At 40.5% G+C, this 21,529-nt stretch overlaps 1 protein-coding gene and 1 pseudogene across 2 annotated transcripts in view; one reads left to right on the top strand and one right to left on the bottom strand.

Annotated features, from left to right (window-relative positions):
• The window catches only part of ATR (ATR checkpoint kinase), a 199,601-nt gene that overhangs the window by 121,600 nt on the left and 56,472 nt on the right, over positions 1–21,529 (bottom strand). Inside the window, exon 16 of the mRNA XM_081086154.1 lies at positions 14,719–14,904. Within this exon, the coding sequence (XP_080942280.1) occupies positions 14,719–14,904 (186 nt within the window). The remainder of the gene's footprint in view (positions 1–14,718; positions 14,905–21,529) is intronic.
• LOC308516899 (sestrin-3-like) lies at positions 2,486–3,343 on the top strand (annotated as a pseudogene). Its single transcript has one exon. The product of its transcript is annotated as a sestrin-3-like (transcript).

Genomic DNA, 21,529 nt, shown 5'->3' with positions numbered 1-21,529 from the left:
TTTCAAAATCTTTATATACAATCAGAAAAAGGTGAAAGAAAAAGAGCTGCGGAAAAGTAGCAATTAAAGTATTTTCCAACTATGGAAGAAACGTGTATTGTTTGATGGTGAAGCACCTGATTTGGGAATCTCAAGGTTACATACACTGCCAAGGGGAGTGGTGGAGTAGGAGGTGTGTGACAGCACATAATAGAAAATAAGTTTCCTGTCCAAGGTGTCTCTCTAGATGCTGGGATAAATTTTTCTTTTGCCAAACATAGAGAATCACATGTCATTCAAGCTTAAATTACATTTAATTTGCAAACTTCTGATTTGGCCTAAACTTATTTTTAGGCTTAATAACCCATAATTCACTAATTGCATGGTTCCAGCCCAAGCTTCTTAAATAAAAAGCAGACACAGATGATACAGAGTATATATGTCAACATTCTAATTTTAAAGACCTTGAATTTAGACAAAGAGTTCATTCATCTACCACTCACCAAATATTTATTATCTATGCTTAGAATACTATGCCAGGTTCAGGTACATAATATCAGTAAATTACTTTCTCCCTACTAGTTTAAACGAGAGACTAATATGAGTGGAGGACATAAGTAAGTAAATACGTAAATAAGTTTGCAATAAGTGCTATATGGAAATAAGCATGATCACATAAGAGAGAGAAGAGCTAGGATGAGAGAGTTCAGATAAGAGGATCAGGAAACTCTTGAGATCTAAGAATGAGAAAGAGGCCCGGCCAGCATGGTTCAGTGGTTGACCATCGACCTGTGAACGGTTGATTGATTCCTAGTCAGAGCTGGGTTGCAGGCTTGAACCCCAGTGTGGGGCATGCAGGAGGCAGCCAATCAATGATTCTGTCTCATCACTGATGTCTCTATCTCTCTCTCCCTCTCCCTTCCTCTCTGAAATCAATAAAAATATATTAAAAAAAAAAAAAAAAAGAATGAGAAAGACCCTAGCCAGTTTGGCTCACTGGATAGAGCGTCGGCCTGGGAACTCAAAATTCCCAGGTTCGATTCTGGTCAAAGGCACATGCCTGGGTTGTGGGCTTGATCCCCAGTGTGGGGCATGCAGCAGGCAGCTGATCAATGATTCTCTCTCATCATTGATGTTTCTATCTCTCTCTCCCTCTTCCTGCCTCTCTGAAATCAATAAAAATATTTTTTTTAAAAAAAGAAGAATGAGAAAGATCCACGAGATTATTCCAAGTATTATTAATCTAATAGACTAGTACAAAGGCTTTGAAGCAGGAAAAAAATTGACATGCTTAAGAAACACAAATAAAACAATGCTACAAATTAGGGAGAATGGAAGAAAAAAAGTTGTACAATATGAGGGTAAAGTTAGATCACATACAGTCTTACAGATTTTACTTTAAGAGCAATAAAAACCATAGAAGAAATTTCGGCAATGATATAAGTTTAAGTTGTAAAAAAGCACTTTGCTGTGTAAATAACTGAGTAAATTTGTAGGAAGAGAAGAGTGAAGGGAGAGAATAGTTAGGGTGTGTTGCAGTTGTCTGGAAGAAAAATGGTCACTTGCATGAGGGTAGTGGCAGCAGAGATGGAAAGATATATTTTGGAGAGAAATGTGACAGGACTTCTGATATTATAAAGCATAAGGAAATGGAGGGCTTATGAATGTCTCCCAGGTTTTTATTTGAGCAACTAGGTTGATAGTGGTACAATTTTCTGAGATAGGGAAGACTATGAGATAAACAGATGAGAGAAGGAAAGCAAAGATTTCTAATGGACATGTTATGTTTAGACTTGTTTGAGATGCTTATGACAGGGAAGTAGAGATGACAAAGACGAAGTTAGATAGTCTCTGCCATCCTCTCTCATACTCAGATCCATTCTCTGCCCTTTTCTGCACTGCTATGTACGTGGGAGGCTTACCAGATTTCATCCTCAATATCCCTCTCTCTGGCCTCCCAATAAATTTACTCAACAGGAAGCACCAATGGAGGAACTGAGAGCAGGAGGGAAAAGCATGACACTTATATTTCCTACCCCTTCTTTGTTTTGAGGTGTTTCTGGTGGTGGCTACATCCCGGTATAGTGATAGACCTCCCCCCACACCATAATTCTAGCACCCCACCAGGTTCTGGTAACACCATTTCCTCTCCTTGCCCAGGACTAAGAGGAGCACAAATTTTCTACCCACTAGATTCTTTAACATTACCTGCTCGCTCTCTTAACGCTGATATGACAATAAAAATAGACCCTTTGTTGGGGTAGAATCAAGATGGCGACATTGGTAAAAGCCTGTACTCGCTGCCTCCCACAACCACATCAAAATTATAACTGAAATACAGAACAACTATCATCCAGAATTGCCTGAAAGCTGGCTGAATGGAAGTCCTACAACTAGAGAAGTAAAGAAGAAAACACATTGAGACTGATAGGAGGGGCTGAGGCACTGAACGGTCTGGTCCGTGTGCCGCTTTTTTAATTGGGAGGAAGCACATTCAGAAATTTAAACTGGAGAAAATAAATTATCTCTGACCGAACCGGTACATACTGTGGTTCTACTGGCATATTATCATGCTTTGGCAAGCTTCATTTTTGGTAGTAGTATCAATCCAGAGGGAGTTCCAGAAATCTCCAATGGATTCAGGCTAATATCAGTAAACAAGTTCTGGGTTTGTGACCTCACTAATGACAACATAAAGAATACATCCCTTACAAGCAACAACTTTGGGAATGTATATTCTCTGAGCTAGAGGTCTTACTGGAAAGAATGAAAAGGCATCAAGAAGAAAGAGAAGATGAAGACGCATCTCAGGAAGAAATGACCACTTATTTAGAGAAGAAATTCGTTTCGTTGTCTCTGAAGATACTTTTCATTGATTTCCCCATACAGATTTGGAGGATGACATGATTAGACCACCTGAGGTCTCCCGATTCTGGGTAGGTAGACTTTGTCAGACCAGAAGAGCATCTGCCAACATCCTGAGCTCAGACTATACCTGGGAAAGTCATGGGTTCTCCCGGGTGAACAGACTTTATTCTGACATTGGACATCTTGAAAAGTTTCGCATGATCTACAGTCTCACCTACAATACTACAGCCACCCACAGGATGTTGACACAACCATGCTGCAGAGAGCTTTATTTAACTATATTCACTTCATGTTTGGAATCAGTTACTTGAAAGAAGCCTGAAGGTTTACATTAAGACAATGACCTGCTATACTGAGAGAACCACCAAGTGCATGAATGATATTTACTGGCGTCAGTTCACTCAGAAAGGTTCACGTCAATTTACAATTAATGGAAGCATGGATACAAACTGAACTTTCATAAGCTTTTAGTACCATAACTCGGCATTTGACCTGAAGCATCACCTAGGGTAGTGGTTGGCAAACTGCGGCTCGTGAGCCACATGCAGCTCTTTGGCCCCTTGAGTGTGGCTCTTCCACAAAATACCAACTTCTGCGCATGGGCTATGAAGTTTCAATCACACTGTACATGCGCACCCGCACGTGGTGCGGCACTGTTGGGATCATGCCGCAGTGCCAGCAGCACTGTTGGGATCATGCTGGCGGCACCAGTCCACTGGTGCCTGGCCTGTTCTCCAGAGATTGGACCTGCAGGACGACTAAGGGAGTGAGTGGCTGTTGCCAGGCTGGTGAGCCGCCAGGACAGGTTGGTCAGCTGAACGGCGCTCCCACTGTGGGAGTGCACTGAACGCCATGGGGCAGCTCCTGCATTGAGTGTGTGCCCCCTGGTAGTCAGTGAATCTCATAGCAACCGGTCGACCAGAGTTTGTCATCTAAGTCTTTTATATATGTACTAGAGGCCTGACACACGAAGATTTGTGCAAGAATAGGCTTTCCTTCCCCTGGCTGCCGGCACCGCCTTTGCTCTGACCGGAACCGCCTTACTGCCTTCACTCTGGCCAGGAGCCTCCTTTCCACCTTCGCTCTGCCTTTCCACCTTCATGTGCTGCCCAGAGGCCTGGAATGGCTGGGGAGGGTGGAATGCCTGTGTCATCACCATGGTGATGATGCAAGTGACCCGGCCCGGCCGCAGCCATCTTTGTTGCGTCTATTTGCATATTCCCTCCTTACTGGCTGTGGGCGCTGCCATCTTTGTCACAAAGTGATGGTCCATTTGCATATTCCAGCTTTATTACATAGGACTAGAGGCCCAGTGCACGAAATTCGTGCACAGGAGGGGAGTAGCTCAACCCAGCCTCATCCTCTCGCAATCCAGGACCGCTAGCTCCTAACCACTCGCCTTCCTGCCTGCCTGATTACCCCTAACCACTCTGACTGCCTGCCTCATCACCCCTAACCATTCACTTGCTTGCCTCATCACCCCCAACCACTCTGCCCGCCCTTTTGCCCCTAACCACTCTCATACCTGCCTGATCGCTCCTAACCGCCTCTGTCTCGGCCCCTGCCACCGCAGCTTTGTTCAGAACGACATCCAGAAGGTTGTTAGGCTGTCCAGTCTAATTAGCATATTACACTTTTATTATATATATGGATTTGTAAAAACCTTTTCACATAAGATATACATCAGAAATTTTTGTGATGTAGCATCAAAAATTATTCAATTCTCTGTGTCAAAGTTTAGCTGGTTTATACAATGATATGTTTTCTTTTTCTTGATGCTTACCCTTACAAACAATTGCAAAAATAGTATTGAGGAGCACTTTGTATTGTTTATAGTTGGAGTTCTGGAAACTGATCATAAATCATTAACCTGGTTTGTTAATGCTTAACTTTAGCACTTTGGAGTTTATGTGTATGTGTATTTCTCTACCCATCTTTTGTTATTGTTGTTAAATAAGAAAAAGTGTTCAAAATTTGCTGAATCGCTTATTTGGATACTCGAATTCAGCAAAGAATAACCTCCTCTGAACATTCTCACCTTTTCATGTTGTGTCCTAAATCTGGTAGAAGAAAGATATGCTCACAGGACACATACCTGTGTCACCAGAGATGGTTTGTCAGGCACTGCTTGAATTTCATGTTTGTTTTAGTTTAGTGTTTTTTTCACTGCTATTGTTGATAATACGAAATGTGATACAGTCATGTCCATAATTTAATGGGGAATTAATCATGATGAATTTTATGGCATGCTACTAAAATGCCAAATTCAGCTATTTTTTCTCTTTTGAAACAGAAATTTCAGTTTCCTATATCAGATGTATATATTAAAAGTGGGATTATGCATAAAAAGGGGGGGAAATAGGAAAAGGACTGGAAAACACACTTCTCCAAAGATGACATTACAGGTGGCCAAGACACACAAGAAATAATGCTCAATGTCACTAATCATCAGAGACTTGCAAATAAAAAGCACAATAATAAAGTACCTCACTTTTGCCAGAGTAGCTACCATCAATAAATCAACAAATGACAAGTGCTGACGAGGATGTGGAGAAAAGGAAACCCTAGTACGTCATTGTTGGGGAACGTAGACTGGTGCAGCCACTGTGAAAAACAATATGAAGTTTCCTCAAAAAATTAAAAATGGAACTCCTTTTTGCACCAGCAATCACACTTCTGGGATTATATGTTAACACGTTAAGCGCCTTGTCAGTCACCGGTGACTGACACTATACTTTCTGTGCAGAAGACAAAACAGGCTTGGCATTTATCGTGTCAAGAATCCTGAAACAGTGAGGGAGAGAGTGTCAGTGAGTGAGGGTGCAAAATGGGAGTGTGTGAATGTGTGGGATGTGTATGTGTGTAAGTGAGAGACAGTTAGATTCTACAGGACGTTAAAAGTTGGCAGACCAGGCTCCCCTAGCCAGCAGCCTCTGCTACTGCTGCAATCTCTCCTGGGGCAGCCGGCTCTGCCTCAAAGGCCTCACCATCATGAAGTGGAAAGATGCTATGACTGGAAGCCTAGGCTCACTTCCACCCAGGGTACCCTCGGACACCACCAGGGACCCTACAACCACTCCGACCAGGCATGTACTACCTCAGCTGTGGATCAGGAACACTAAGACTAAAGCCTCCCTAAAAGTTCTGGAGCACACTCCCCACCCACCAGCCAGACGCTTAAGCCCCGGGGACCACGACTGCGCACGAAAAGCCAAGCCTTACACAACAACCCCAGGCTCCATGTGTGCAAACAGCCAAGCCTTACACAGCAACCCAGGGAATCCACATCCGTGCCAGAACAGCCAAGCCTTACAAAGCAAACACAGGCTCCACGACCATGGATAAACAGCCAAGCCCGATGCAGCAACCCTAGGAGTATCATGCAGCAACCCTGGACAGTAGCAGCCACCAAGCCCAACACAGAAATCCTAGGAACCGCAAACAAATGCAAGCAGCCAAGCCCTATGCAGCAACACCAGATGCCTCACACAACAACCCCGGGCACTGTGACCACACAAATTGCCGCCAAGCCAGACGAATCAATCCCAGGCCTGGTGACTGTACAAGCTGCCGCCAAGCCCACCGCTGCAGTCACAGGCACAGTGAAACTCAACAGTTAGATCCTTTGGTGAGAGCAAAAATGGGAAGACAAAGAAACAACCCTAAAGGAAAGAAAAGGAAATGCCAGAAAAGGAACTAAATGAAATGGAAGCATGCAATTTGTCAGAAAAAGAATTCAGAATAAGGGTCGTACGGTTCATAAAGAAGATGGATGAGAAAATCAACAATTTATGTAAGAATTGAGAGAAAAACCCTAACCGGTTTGGCTCATTGGATAGAGCATCAGCTTGCAGACTCAAGGGTCCCAGGTTTGATTCCAGTCAAGGGCATGTACCTTGGTTGCAGGCACATCCCCAGTAGGGAATGTGCAGGAGGCAGCTGATTGATGTTTCTCTCTCATCGATGTTTCTCTCTATCCTTCTCCCTTCCTCTCTGTAAAAAAGCAGTAAAATATATTTTTTTAAAAAAGAATTGAGAGAAAATAAAGAGTAATATAGCGACAATAAAAAACACTATGGAAGGTTTCAACAGTATACTAGAAGAAGCAGAGGACTAAACTCGTGAATTATAAGACAGGGCAGCAAAACACATACAATCTGAATGGCAATTGGAGAAAAAAATTAAAAGGCAGGAGAAGAGCCTAAGGGAGCTTTGGGACAACATGAAAGAAAGCAACATACATTTAATAGGGGTACCAGAATGACAAGAAGGGGAGAGAGGGTTAGAAAACCTACGTGAAGAAATAATGTCAGAAAACTTCCCTAATTTGGGAAAGAAGAGAGTCACACAAGCACTCACAAGAGAGTCCCAAACAAGATGAAAATGTTACGATAGCAAATATTAAGGACAAAGAGAGAATCTTAAAGGCTCTAAGAGAGAGACAGAGAGTTACCAAAAACGATGTCCCATTAGATTATCAAATGATTTCTCAACAGAAACACATCAGGCTAGAAAGGGATGAAAGGAAGTATATAAATTGATGCAGGGCAGAGGACTGAATCTAAGAATACTCTATCCAGCAACACTATCATTCAATATTGAAGGGGAAATCAGGAGCTTCACAGAAAAAAAAAAAGCCTAAAGGAGTTTATCATTACCAAGTCAGCAATGCAAGAAATGCTAAAAGGACTGCTGTAAAAAGGAGAAATAAAAAGAGAAGAAGGAATACAGGCACAAAAAATAAAAATGTCTACAAACAAGTACCTAGCTATAATAATAAAAGCATAATATGCTAATTAGACCAGATGACCTTCTGGACGAAGCTACAGCTGCGAGAGAAGCCTGGCTCCTGGGTACCTGCTGGCAGGTGGAGGGAAGCCCAGGTCCCACATGCCTGCCAGCGGCCAGAGGGAACATGGGTCCCAGGTGCCGGAGGGAAACCTGGATCCTGGATGCCAGAGGGAAGCCATTGTCAGCAGCCAGGAGAAGGAAGGCCTACTCTTGCACAAATTTTGTACATCAGGCCTCTAGCCAATAATAACCTTGAATGTAAATGAACTGAATACTCCAATCAAAAGATAGCGAGTGGTGGAATAGATAAGAAAACATGACCCATATATATGCTGTCTGCAGGAGACCCACCTCACAACAAGGGACGCATACAGACTGAGAGTGAAGGGATGGAAAAATATCTTTCAGGCAAATGGAAATGAAAAAAAAGCTGGGGTAGCAATACTTATATATCAGAAAAAATAGACATCAAAGTGAAGGCCATAACAATAGAAAAGGAAGGCCACTTCATAATGCCAAAGGGATCAATACAATAACAAGATATGACTCTGGAAAACACATATACACCCAACACAGGGGCACCCAAGTACATAAAAAAACTTCGGGAAGAAATCAAGGGTGAGATTGACAACAATACAAGTATGGTAGGGGACTTTAATACCCCACTGACATCACTGGATAATTCCTCTGAACGAAAAATCAGCAAAGAAACAGCAATCCTAAATGACTCACTAGATCAGATGGACTTAATTGACATCTTCAGAATATTTCACCCCAAAGCTAAGGAATATACATTATTATCAAGTCCAAATGGGACATTTTCAAAGATAGACCACATATTCGGTCACAAGCAAAGTCTCTCCAAATTCAAGAAAACTGAAATCATATTAAGCATTTTCTCAGACCATAATGTCATAATATTAGAAATCAACAACAATAAAAACAATGAAAAAATTCAAACACCTGGAGGGTGAATGGCATGCTATTAAACAATGAGTGGGTTACCAAAGAGATCAAAGAAGAAATTTTAAAAATCCTGAAAATGAATGACAATGGAAACACAACAGTCCAAAATCTATGGGACTCAGTGAAAGCAATCCTGAGAGAGAAGTTTATAGCTCTACAGGCCTACCTCAGAAAACCAGAAAAGCCCTGATTGGTTTGGCTCATTGGCTAGAGTGTCGGCTTGGGGACTGAAGGGTCCCGGGTTTGATTCATCAAGGTCATGTACCTTGGTTGCAGGCACATCCCCAGTAGGGGGTGTGCAGGAGGCAGCTAATTGATGTTTCTCTCTCATCAATGTTTCTGACTCTCTATTCCTCTCCCTTCCACTCTGTAAAATATCAATAAAATATATTTCATTAAAAAAACAGAAAAAATGGTAATATATTATCTAACCCTGCAACTTAAAGAATTAGAAAGATAGCAACAAGAAAAGCCCACAGTAAGCAGAAAGAAGAAAATAGAAAAGATTAGAGCAGAAATAAACGATATAGAGACCAAAAAAACAATACAAAAGATCAATAAAACCAAGAGCTGGTTCTTTGAAAGGCTAAGCAAGACTGATGAACCTCTAGCCAGGCTCACCAAGAAACAAAGAGAGAGGACCCAAATAAACAAAATCAGAAATGAAAGAGGTGAAGTAGCAACCGACCCCACAGACATACAAAGGATTGCAAAAATATACAATGAACTCTACTCCAAAAAAACTGGAAAAGGTTGACAAAATAGACATAGTCCTAGAAAAATACAAGCTTCGAAAAGTCAATCAGAAAGAATCAAAACACCTGAACAGGCCGATAACTACTTATGAAATTGAAACAGAAATCAAAAAAATTCCAGAAAACAAAAGCCCTGCATCGAATGGCTTCACAGGGGAGTTTTACCAAATACTCAAAGAAAAACTAAAACCTATCCTTCTCAGACTATTCCAAAAAATTCAAAAGGAAGGCACACTTCCAAGCTGTTTCTATGAAGCCAGTGTTACCTTAATCCCAAAACCAGATAAAGACACTACAAAAAAAAAAAAAAAAACAATTACAGGCCAATATCCCTGATGAACATAGATGCTAAAATCCTCAACAAAATTCTAGCAAATCGGATCCAGCATTACATTAGAAAGATCATATACCATGACCAAGTGGGATTTATTCCAGGGATGCAAGGCTGGTACAATATCCACAAATCAATAAATGTGATACATCACAAAAACAAATTGAAAGACAAAAATCACATAATTGTATCAACTAATGCAGAAAAGGCATTTTACAAAATCCAACACCCTTTCCTGATAAAAACTGTCAGCAAAACGGGAATAGAGGGATCATACCTTAACATAATAAAAGCCTTATATGACAAACCTACAGCCAACATCATACTCAATGAGCAAAAACTAAAACCATTTCCCCTAAGAACAGGAACAAGACAGGGATGCCCACTTTCACGACTCCTGTTTGATATAGTACTGGAAGTGCTAGCCATAGCGATCAGACAAAAGGAAGAAATAAAAGGCATCCAAATTGGAAAAGAAGAAATAAAATTGTCATTATTCTTTAGAAAACCCTAAAGACTCTATCAAAAAACTACTAGAATTAGTAAATGAATTTGCCAATGTAGCAGGATAGAAAATTAATACCCAGAAATCTATGGCTTTTTTTTTACACCAATAACGAACTCACAGAAAGAGAAACTGAAAAAACAACCCCGAGAAGCATGGATCAGACCATCAAATCTCAGAGGGAAGAAAGGGGAGGGCAGGGTTAAAAGGGAGAGATCAACCAAAGGACACAGACACCAGGGGGGTGAGGGCATGAGTGGGGGTGGGGTGCGGGGGCAATGGTAATACCTTAATCAATAAAGAAAAAATAAATAAAAATCCCATTTAGCATTGCAACAAAAATATTAAGATACCAGGAATAAACTTAACTGGGGATATAAAGAACCTGTACTCTGAAAATTACAGGATGCTGTAAAAAGAGATAGAGGAACACATAAACAAATGGAAAAATATACCACATTCATGGATTGGTAGAATCAACATCATTAAAATGTCCATACTACCCAAAGCAATCTATAGATTCAGTGCAATCCCCATTAAAATACCAACGGCATATTTCAAAGACCTAGAACAAACTCTCCAAAAATTCATCTGGAATAAAAAAGACCCTAAATAGCTGGAGCAATCTTGAGAAAGAAGAACAAAGTTGGAGGGATCACAATACCAGATAACAAGCTATATAACAAAGCCACTCTTCTCAAAACTGCTTGGTACTGGCACTAGAACAAACATATAGACCAAAGGAACAGAACAGAGAACCCAGAAATTGGCCCAAGCCATTATGCTCAATTAATATTTGACAAAGGAGGCAAGAGCAAACAGTGGAGTCAAAACAGTCTCTTCAATAAATGGTGCTGGGAATATTGGATAGATACATGCAAAAAAAAAAAAAAAAAAAGAAAACAGACCACCAACTTACACTACACACAATAACAAACTCAAAATGGGTAAAGGACGTAAATGTAAGATGGGAAACAATAAAAATCTTAGAAGAATCCAAAGGCAGCAAAATACCAGACATTTGTCATAGCAATATCTTTACCAATACATCTCCTAGAGCAAAGGAAACTAAGGAGAAAATAAACAATTGGGACTACATTAAAATAAAAAGTTTCTGCACAGCAAAAGAAACCATCAACAAAACAACAAGAACATATTTGCCAATGTTTCTCCAATAGGGTTTAATCTCCAAAATTTATAAGAAACTCAAACAACTTAACAAAAGGAAGATAAACAATCCCATCAAAAAATGGGCAAAGGCCCTAACCGGTTTGGCTCAGTGGATAGAGCATCAGCCTGCGGACTCAAGGGTCCCAGGTTCGATTCCGGTCAAGGGCATGTACCTTGGTTGCGGGCACATCCCCAGTAGGGAGTGTGCAGGAGGCAACTGATCGATGTTTCTCTCTCAACGATGTTTCTAGCTTTCTATTCTTCTCCCTTCCTCTCTGTAAAAAATCAATAAAATATATTTAAAAAAAAAAATGGGCAAAGTACCTATATAGACACTTTTTGAAAGAGGACATTCAGAAGCCAAGAGACATATGAAAACATGCTCAAAGTCACTAATCTTCTGAGAAATGCAAATCAAAACACCAATGAATGCCATCTCACACCTGTCAGAATGGCTATCATCAACAAATCACCAAAGACCAGTGCTGGCGAAGATGCGGAGAAAAAGGAACCCTCTTTCACTGCTGGTGGGAATGCAGACTGGTGTAGACACTGTGGAAAACTGTATGGCATTTCCTCAAAAAATTAAAAATGGAACTCCTATTTAACCCAGTAATCTCATTTCTAGGAATATATCCCAAGAAGACAGAAACACCAATCAAAAAGGACATATGCACCCCTATGTTCATAGCAGCACAATTTACAATAGCTAAGATTTGGAAAGAGCCTAGGTGACCATCAGCAGATGAGTAGATTAAAAAACTGTGGTTGCCAAAACCGGTCTGGCTCAGTGGATAGAGGGTCGGCCCTTGGACTAGAGGGTCCTGGGTTCGATTGTGTTCAAGGGCATGTACCCTGGTTGAAGGCTCGTTCCCCAGGTGGGGGTGTGCAGTAGCAGCTGATTGATGTTTCTGTCTCATCGATATTTCTAACTCTCTATCCCTTTCACTTCCTCTCTGTAAAATTAATAAAATATATTTTAAAAAACACAAAACAACAACAAAAATAAAACTGTGGTGCATCTACACAATGGAATACTATGCTGCTGTAACAAAGAAAGAGCTCTTACCATTCACAACAACATGGATGGACATGGAGAGCATTATGCTAAGTGAAATAAGCCAATCTGAGAAAGATAAATATCATATGATCTCATTCATTTGTAGAATTAATCCTATATAATAAAAGGCTAATATGCAAATCGACTGAACGGCAGAACGACTGGTCGCTATGGTGCACACTGCCCACCAGCGGGCACATGCTCAACACAGGAGCTGCCCCCTGGTGGTCAGTGCGCTCCCATGGGGGGAGCGCTGCTCAGCCAGAAACTGGGCTCACGGCTGGCAAGCACAGCAGCAGTGGCGGGAGCCTCTACCGCCTCTGTGGCAGTGCTAAGGATGTCCGACTGACGGTTTAGGCCTGCTTCCCATAGGGAGCAGGCCTAAACCGTCAGTCAGACATCCACCGAGGGCTCCTGGACTGCGATAGGGCACAGTCCAGGCTGAGAGACCTCCCCCGCAAGTGCACTAATTTCATGCACCGGGCCTCTAGTGAATAACATAAACTAATGAACAAAAATAGATCCAGAGTCATAGAAGCATCTAACAGACCCTCAAACATCAGAGCAAAGTCTGGGGAAGGGTGGGGTGGGGGGTAAGAGATCAACCAAAGGACTTGTATGCATGCATATAAACATAACCAATGGACATAAACAGTTGGGGGTGAGGGCATGCTGGGGGGGTGGGAGTGGACGGGGAGAGGTTAATGGGGGGAAAAGGACACATATGTAATACTTTAAAGAATAAAGAATTTAAATTAAAAAAACAAAACCTAACTGATGAGACCTGGCTGGTGTGTCCAGTGGTCAGACCGTCAGCCAGTACACTGAAGGGTCACAGGTTCGATTCCAGTCAAGGTCATGTACCTGAGTTGCAGGTTTGATCCCCACTCCAAGTTGGGGTGCATGTGGGAGGCAAACAATCGATTGGTCAATCTCACATGATGTCTCTCTCTCTCTCTCTCTTCCTCCCTCTCACCCTACATCTTTCCCTCCCTCTCCTCCCTCCCTTCTACTCTCTCTAAAAAATCAATGGAGCCCTAGCTGGATTGGCTCAGTGAATAAAGCATTGAACTGCGAACTGGAAGGTCCCGGGTTTGACTCCAGTCAAGGGCACATACTTGGGTTGCGGGCTCAATCCCCAGTAGGTGGCGTGTAGGAGGCAGCCGATCAATGATACTCTCATCATTGATGTTTCTATCTCTCTCTCCCTCTCCCTTCCTCTCTGAAATCAATAAAAATATATTAATAAAAATAAAAATCAATGGAAAAAATATATCCTCTGGTGTGCATTAACAACAACAAATTAACTAACGAACAAAATAGAAACAGAGGCCTGGATACATGAACAGACTGACAGCTGTCTGAGGGGAGGAGGAAGAGGGGGACTGGATGAATGAAGGTGAAGGGATTAGCCAAAGAACATGTATGCATAACCCACAGACACAGACAACAGTGTGATGATGGCCAGAGGGAAAAGGGGAGGTGGGCAAAGGGGGAATGGGAATGGGGAAATCTGTAATACTGTCAACAATAAAAATAAAGTAAAAAAGAAAATGTGGTATAGATGCCACATAGGAAAGGATGGTCAGTTGTATTGAATGCTACTGAAAAGTAGAATGAAATAGGAAAGGAGAAGTAACTACTGGACTTGACAGTAGGAAGACTGTTTTTGACCCTGACAAGAATTTCAGGAGAATAATGAGAACCGAGTCGAACTAGAATGGGCTAAAGAATGAATGGAAAAGGAGAAACCAGAGATAGAAATCCTGAGAGTCTCTTGAAGGAAGGAGGGCAATCAAAAGGAAAAACATAGTAAGCCTTGGATTTACATGTTTTCAGATGAAAACATAAAATAGTAAAATGACTTCAGATACAAATTTAAGATAGGAAAAGATAAAAAGGTTAACATATCCTGTAATTCCCCTTAAATCCAACAGTGGATTTAAATATTGTTAGAAAAGGTTTTAATATGTTGTTCCAAGAAAGGGGTAGTTGGGGAGAGATACAAATATATTCCAAACTACAGTTCATAAGTAGTGAAGACACAAACATTTTACCCAGTGAAAAAATAAAATCTAAAATCATTTGAAAATATCAATTTTTCAAGCTAATATATGTTGTTAATGCCTTGCTGTGATCATACAATTTAAATTTCAACCTTCTCAAAATTAAACACCCAATTTAAAATTTAAACTCATATCTGGCATTTGAAAAATGCACAAAACAGATGTTTTACCAGTATCATTATTAAGCTACAAAAAGGAGGAAAAAAACCACAAAACACATTTCTTACCATTAGTTCAGGTGATATGCTATCTCTTGGGCCCTGATATGGATCATCACTAGATGCGAACGAAGCAAGGATTGACAAACCATTGAAAACCTGTTGATAGTTTTCTCCAATCCGTAGCAATAATTCATTATGCAATCCTTGGAAATCTTGTCTCAACAGGCTCCCCAGTTCAATTTCTGTTTCATTCTAATCCAAAGATACAGTTTTTTTAAAAATTTAAGAACTTTTATCCATACTAATATCCTAAAAATAAATATATTGATTTTTTAATATACTATTAGTAAATCAAGAACTCTAGATCAGGTGGTAAGATTTACTGATGATATTTTTAAAAGGCAATGGATAAAGATCTGAGTTGTCCAGCTATAGAAACAGCAAGATGCCGAATGATTTCTCAGACTCATTTTAAAGACATAGGCCATGGATTGCCCTAGCTGGTTTGGCTCAGTGGATAGAGCATTGGCCTGCGGACTGAAGGGTCCCAGGTTCAATTCCAATCAAGGGCACATGACCAGATTGCGGGCTCAATCCCCAGGGGGGGCGTGCAGAAGGCAGCCAATCAATGATTCTCTCTCATCATTGATGTTTCTATCTCTCTCCTTTCCTCTCTGAAATCAATAAAAATATATTTTTTAAAAAAAAGACATAGGCCATGGAAATTATTCTAATCTTGTTCTTGGTCTCCCATGGGTTATAGATAATGAAGAGAAATGATCAGATTTCATTTGGAAATAAAATTTAAAAATGAAATCCTAGTTTTCTATAAGGCTTTAAATTAAATTCCATTAACTCCCTGAGAAGAAATACCATTATAGTACAGTGGCTTAGAGCACAGCCTTTCTAGTCACACTGCTGAAATTTAAATTCCAACTTTGTCACTTATTAATTGTGCTGTAACTTAAACAAGTTACCTCATCTGACCTCTCTCTGCCTTAGTTTCCTTATCAATAAAATGGAAAAACAGTATCTTTATCTCATTAGGTAACAGTGAATGAAATGATACATAAGTTTTTTGTGTTTTTTTTATTGATTTTTTACAGAGAGGAGGGGAGAGGGATAGAGAGTTAGAAACATCAATGAGAGAGAAACGTCGATCAGCTGCCTCCTGCACACTCCCCACTGAGGATGTGCCCGCAACCAAGGTACATGCCCTTGACTGGAATCGAACCTGGGACCCTTCAGTCCACAGGCCGACGCTCCATCCACTGAGCCAAACCGGTTAGGATACGTAAGTTTTTTATCAAAGTTTCTGAAATGTAGTAAGCACTCTATAAATATTTTATTATCATTTCACCTTTATGATACAGACTTTTTTTCTCAAAATTAATAAATATACCCAATATTCAATAACTCTCATGTGGAGAGAGATCAATTGCTGGCATATCATTAAATACATGAAATAAATTAACATCAGAGGAAATACTAAAGTCACATATTGTACAGGTTCTCCTGTTCCCATGTAGTCACGTAGTCTACAAATACCATTGCTAATCTGACACCAAAAAGATGCACAGCTATTATTTTAAAATGTTACTGCAGCTTTCTTTAATGCTAATTTATTTTATTGTTGACAGTATTACAGATTTCTCCCATTTCCCATCCCCTCTGCCCCGCTCTGCCCAGCCACTACCCACCACTGTAGGTCTTTACCACCCATTGTTTGTGTCCAAGAGCTTTTACTTCCTTGGATAAGTTTATTCTTAGCTATCTTATTATTTTTTCGTTGCAACAGTAAATGGGATTTTTTTTTTTAGTTTGTCTGAGAGTTCATTATTGGTGTATAAAATGCCATAGATTTCTGAATATTAATTCTGTATCCTGCTACATTGCCGAATTAATTTATTAGGTCTAATAGTTTCCTGGTGGAGTCTCTAGTGTTTTCTATGTACAATATCATGATATCTGTGAATAATTACATTTTCACTTCCTCCTTTCCAACTTGGATGCCTTATATCTCTTCTTCTCTGATCACCATGCCTAGGACTTTCAGTTCTATGCTAAGAGTGGTGAAAGTGGACATCTTTGCCTTGTTCCTGTTCGTAAGGGAAATGCTTTTAGTTTTTGCCCATTGAGTATGATGTACCGGTACATTTGTCATATATCACCTTTATTATGTTGAGTTATGATCCCTCTATTCCCACTTTGCTGAGTTATCAAAAAATGGTGCTGGATTTTGTCAAATGCTTTTTCTGTATTTATTGATATGATTATGTGGATTTTATCTTTCATCTTGTTATGTGATGTATCACATTTATTGATTTGCCAAAACTGTTCCAGCCTTGCATCCCAGCATAAAACCCACTTGATCATGGTGTGTTTTTAATATATTCCTGCGTTTGTTGTGCTAATATTTTGTTGTGGATTTTAGCATCTGTGTTCATCAAGGATACTAGCCTTTTCTTTCTTTGTAGTGCCTTTATCTGGTTTTGGAATTAGGATAATGCTGGCTTTGTAAAAAGAACTTGAAAGTGTTCCTTCCTCTTGAATTTTCTCGAATAGTTTGAGGATGATAGGTATTAGTTCTTTAAATGTTTGGTAGAACTCGCCTATGAAGTCATCTGGTCCAGGACTTTTGTTTGCTGGGAGTTTTTAAATTACTGTTGCAATTTCATTAGTTGTTATTGGCCTATTCAGGTTTTCTGATTCTTCCTGATTGAGTTTTGTAAATGTGTATGTCTAGGAATTTGTCCATTTCGCACAGGTTGTCCAATTTGTTGGCATGTAGTGTTCACAGTATTACCTTACAATCCTTTTTTCAATTCTGTGGTGCCCATTGTTATATCGTCTCTTTCTGATTTTATTTATATAGGCCCTCTCTTTGTTTCTTGATACGTTTGGCTAAGGGTTACTCAATCGTTCATCTTTTCAAGGAACCAGCTCTTGGAATCATTGATCCTAAGTAGTTTTTTTAATCTCTATGTCTTTACCTTCTGGTCCAATCTTTATTTTCTCCCTTATAGTTCCTCTGGGCTTTTCTTCCTGTTCTCTTTCCAATTCATTTAGTTGTAGGGTTAATTTATTAGTGCTTTTTCTTGTTTATTGAGGTAAGCCTGTAATGCTATGAACTTCCCTCTGAGGACTGCTTTCCTCTGTCCCATAGGTTTTGGGTGGTTGTGTGTTTATTTTCATTTGTTTCCAGGAAGTTTTTGGTATCTTTTTTTTTTTTTTTTTTTGAGAACGTCCTTTTTTATTCATTTAGAAAGCCCCTTATTTTTCTTTTTTTTAAAAAATATTTTTTATTGATTAAGATATTACATATGTGTACCCTCTACCCCCCTCCCCCGCTCATCCCCTCACCCCCCCGTTGTCCGTGCCCATTGGTTAGGCCTATATGCTTGCATATAAGTCCTTTGGTTGATCTTTCCCCCTTGCCCCCACCCTCCCCTACCTTCCCTCCAAGGCCCGACAGTCCAATCAAAGCCTCTCCGTCTCTGGATCAGTCCTTGTTCATCAGTTTATGTTGTTCATTATATTCCACAAATAAGTGAGATCTTGTGGTATTTATCCGCTCTCCAGTTCCATCCATGCTGTGGCAAATGGTAAGAGTTCCTTTTTCTTCTTCCTCTTCTTAAAGAATACCTTTCAGCATTTCATATAATGCTGGTTTGGTGGTGATGAACTCCTTTAGCTTTTTCTTATCCGTGAAGCTCTTTATCTGACCTTCCATTCTGAATGATAGCTTTGCTGGATAAAGTAATCTTGGTTGCAGGTTCTTGCTATTCATCTCTTTGAATATTTCTTGCCACTCTCTTCTGGCCTGCATGGTTTCTGTTGAGAAATCAGCTGACAGTCGGATGGGTACTCCCTTGTAGGTAACTGACTGTCTTTCTCTTGCTGCTTTTAAGATTCTCTCTTTATCTTTTGCTCTTGGCATTTTAATTATGATGTGTCTTGGTGTGGTCCTCTTTGGATTCCTTTTGTTTGGGGTTCTCTGCGCTTCCTGGACTTGTAAGTCCATTTCTTTCACCAGGTGGGGGAAGTTTTCTGTCATTATTTCTTCAAAAAGGTTTTCAATATCTTGCCCTCTCTCTCCTTCTGGTACCCCTATAATTCTGATGTTGGTACGCTTGAAGTTGTCCCAGAGGTTCCTTACACTATCTTCATATTTTTTGAATCTCTTTTCTTTTTTCTTTTTCGGTTGGGTATTTTTTGTTTCTTTGTATTTCAAATCTTTGACTTGATTCTTGGGATCCTCTTGTCTGCTGTTGGATCTCTGTAAATTATTCTTTATTTCAGTCAGTGTATGCTTAATTTCTAGTTGGTCCTTTTTCATGTCCTCCATGGTCTCACTATACTCCTTGAGGGATTCATTAAATTTATCGGCGGTTTCCATAAAATTCTTGACAAACCTTATAAACGTGGCCTTGAACTCTATATCCAGTCGTCTGGCCTCCTCCATTTCTGCCAATTGTGACCTGTTTCTTTGTCTCCGCATTTTGGCTGCTTCCCTGTGTTGATAGAGTGGCCTGCGCGCCAGGTGTCCTGTAGGGCCCAGTGGCTCAGCCTCCCCAGTTACCTGGGGTGGACACTCTTGGTGCACTCTTGGTGCCTTGGTTGTTGTAGGATCACTGGGAGGAATTGACCTCCAGTCCAATTGGCTGTGGGAAGCAGCTGTGTCTGAAGTGGGAGAATGGTCCCCCTCTGACCACTGGGTACAGTGGCTCCTGGTTCTAAGGAGGTGCTAATTCAGCCCCTGCCTGAGGCCACAGAGCAGGAACCACGGAGAGGCTCAGCTGTGAAGCAATGCAAGCCACTGCGGGGCCTTGGGCCTTCTCTTGGAAGTTCCGGGTCTGCTTGGCTGGGCTATAGTTAGGTACATTCACATGCAAAAGCCTCTGCTGCAGCCTGGGTGGGGCGGAGTATCAGGGAGTCAAAAGGGCGGGGAAAGACGCTATGGCTGATTCTCCGCGCCCGGAGTCGCGCTTCTCAGTGTCCCGGTAATGGCTGCAAGCACCTCTGAGGGAAATCCGCCCTCAAGTTCGCCCGCTGCTGCCTGACAGAGCAGCCTCTGCCCGTATGAGACCTGGGTCCCCAGAGACTTCCCGGAACCGGAGTTCAGAGCAGTCGGGAGCTTGTGATTCAAAAAGACAGCCGCATCCTCAGGTGCCACCCCCTTTCCGCGCGCGCAAGCCGCCGCCGTACCTCTGCACTCAGCCTCCGCAGCTCCTCTGGCTCTCAGCGTGCTTTTCTTTTCTTCTAGTTGTAGAAATTACACTCAGCCAGCCTTCCTGTTGTTTTGGACGATGTTTGCTCCGTCCTTTGGGATAATTTTCAATTGTTGTGGGAGGCGACTATTTCCCGGTGTTTATCTATGCCGCCATCTTAGTTTCTCTTTAGTATCTTTTTTTTATCACATTAGTAATACACACATTGTTTAACAACTTGCAATTTAGCTTCCATGTATTTGGGTGTTTTTGAGGTTTTTTGTTGTTATTGTAGTTGACTTCTAACTTCATGCCATTGTGATCTGAGATGCTTGGTATGATATGAATCTTCTCAAATTCATATAGATTTATTTTGAGCCATAACATGTGTTTTAGCTTTGAGAATGTTTCATGTGTGCTTGAGAATACTGTATATTTTCTTGCTTTGGGGTGAAATGTTCTGTAAATATTAGTTAGATACAGTGTTATCATTTAAGTCATCTGTTTCCTTGCGGATTTTTTGTTTGGAAGATCTATCCCAGTGATGGTGAACCTATGACACACGTGTCAGAGGTGACACACGAACTCATATTTTTGGTTGATTTTTCTTTGTTAAATGGCATTTAAATATATAAAATAAATATCAAAAATATAAATCTTTGTTTTACTATGGTTGCAAATATCAAAAAATTTCTATATGTGGCCCGGCACCAGAGTTAAGTTAGGGTTTTTCAAAATGCTGACACGCCGAGCTCAAAAGGTTCACCATCACTCATCTATCCAGTGATGTCAGCGGGGTGTTAACACCTTTCGTACTGCATAGAAATCTCTAAGACATAAGCCAGGGACCGCACATTTTTGGGCAAACTGCATGTTATTTAAATCATCATAACTACAGATCATAATGCACTTTAGGTGTTGTTTTTCAATAATTATAACATTTTTATTTACAAAAACAATTAAACAATTAAACAAGTTCCTAGTACTTTTTTAACGTATGGTACTGCGTAAAACATTTTCTAAAAGCGCCAGGAACTTGAAGACGAAGACTATTCAAATGACCAAAATACAATGTAACTGCAATGCTTTATGGGTTTGTGCAATTATATAGTTTTTCGTAGATTGACCTGCACGGTTTCCACCAATGAGATCGCTTCATTCGATGTGGACAAGACAGTGTGTTGACATCTAAGGTCCATAACAGATGGCACGTGAAATACAAGAAAACTCGTGAGCGGTCCTTAACAGATGGCGCGCAAAACACGAGAAAGCTCATGAGCGGTATGAAAGGTGTTTAAAGTACCTTACTATGACTGTACTGCTGTCTGTCTCTTCCTTAAAGTCCATCAAGAGTTTTTTTGTTTTGTTTTTTTAAGGTATTTCAATGCTCCTGTTTGGGTGCATGTGTGTTTACATGCATTTTATTTTCTTGTTCAATCATTCCCTTTAGTATTATTTAGCCGTCTTTGTCTCTTATTATAGCCTTTGTTTTGAAGTCTATTTTGTCAGATATGAGTATAACTTCCCCAGCTTTTTTTCCTTTCCATTTACATGGAATATTCTTTTCTATCCTTTCATTTTCAATCTGTAGGTATCTCTTGTTCTGAGGTGGGTCTCTTGTAGACTTACATATATGGATCATGTCCTCTTTGGAGAAGTGTCAATTC

The sequence above is a fragment of the Myotis nattereri genome (genome assembly GCF_964212035.1).
Source record: "Myotis nattereri genome assembly, chromosome: 3".
Lineage (NCBI taxonomy): Eukaryota > Metazoa > Chordata > Mammalia > Chiroptera > Vespertilionidae > Myotis > Myotis nattereri.
Note: the sequence above shows the minus strand (reverse complement) of the source record. Positions and strands in the feature narration are given on the sequence as shown.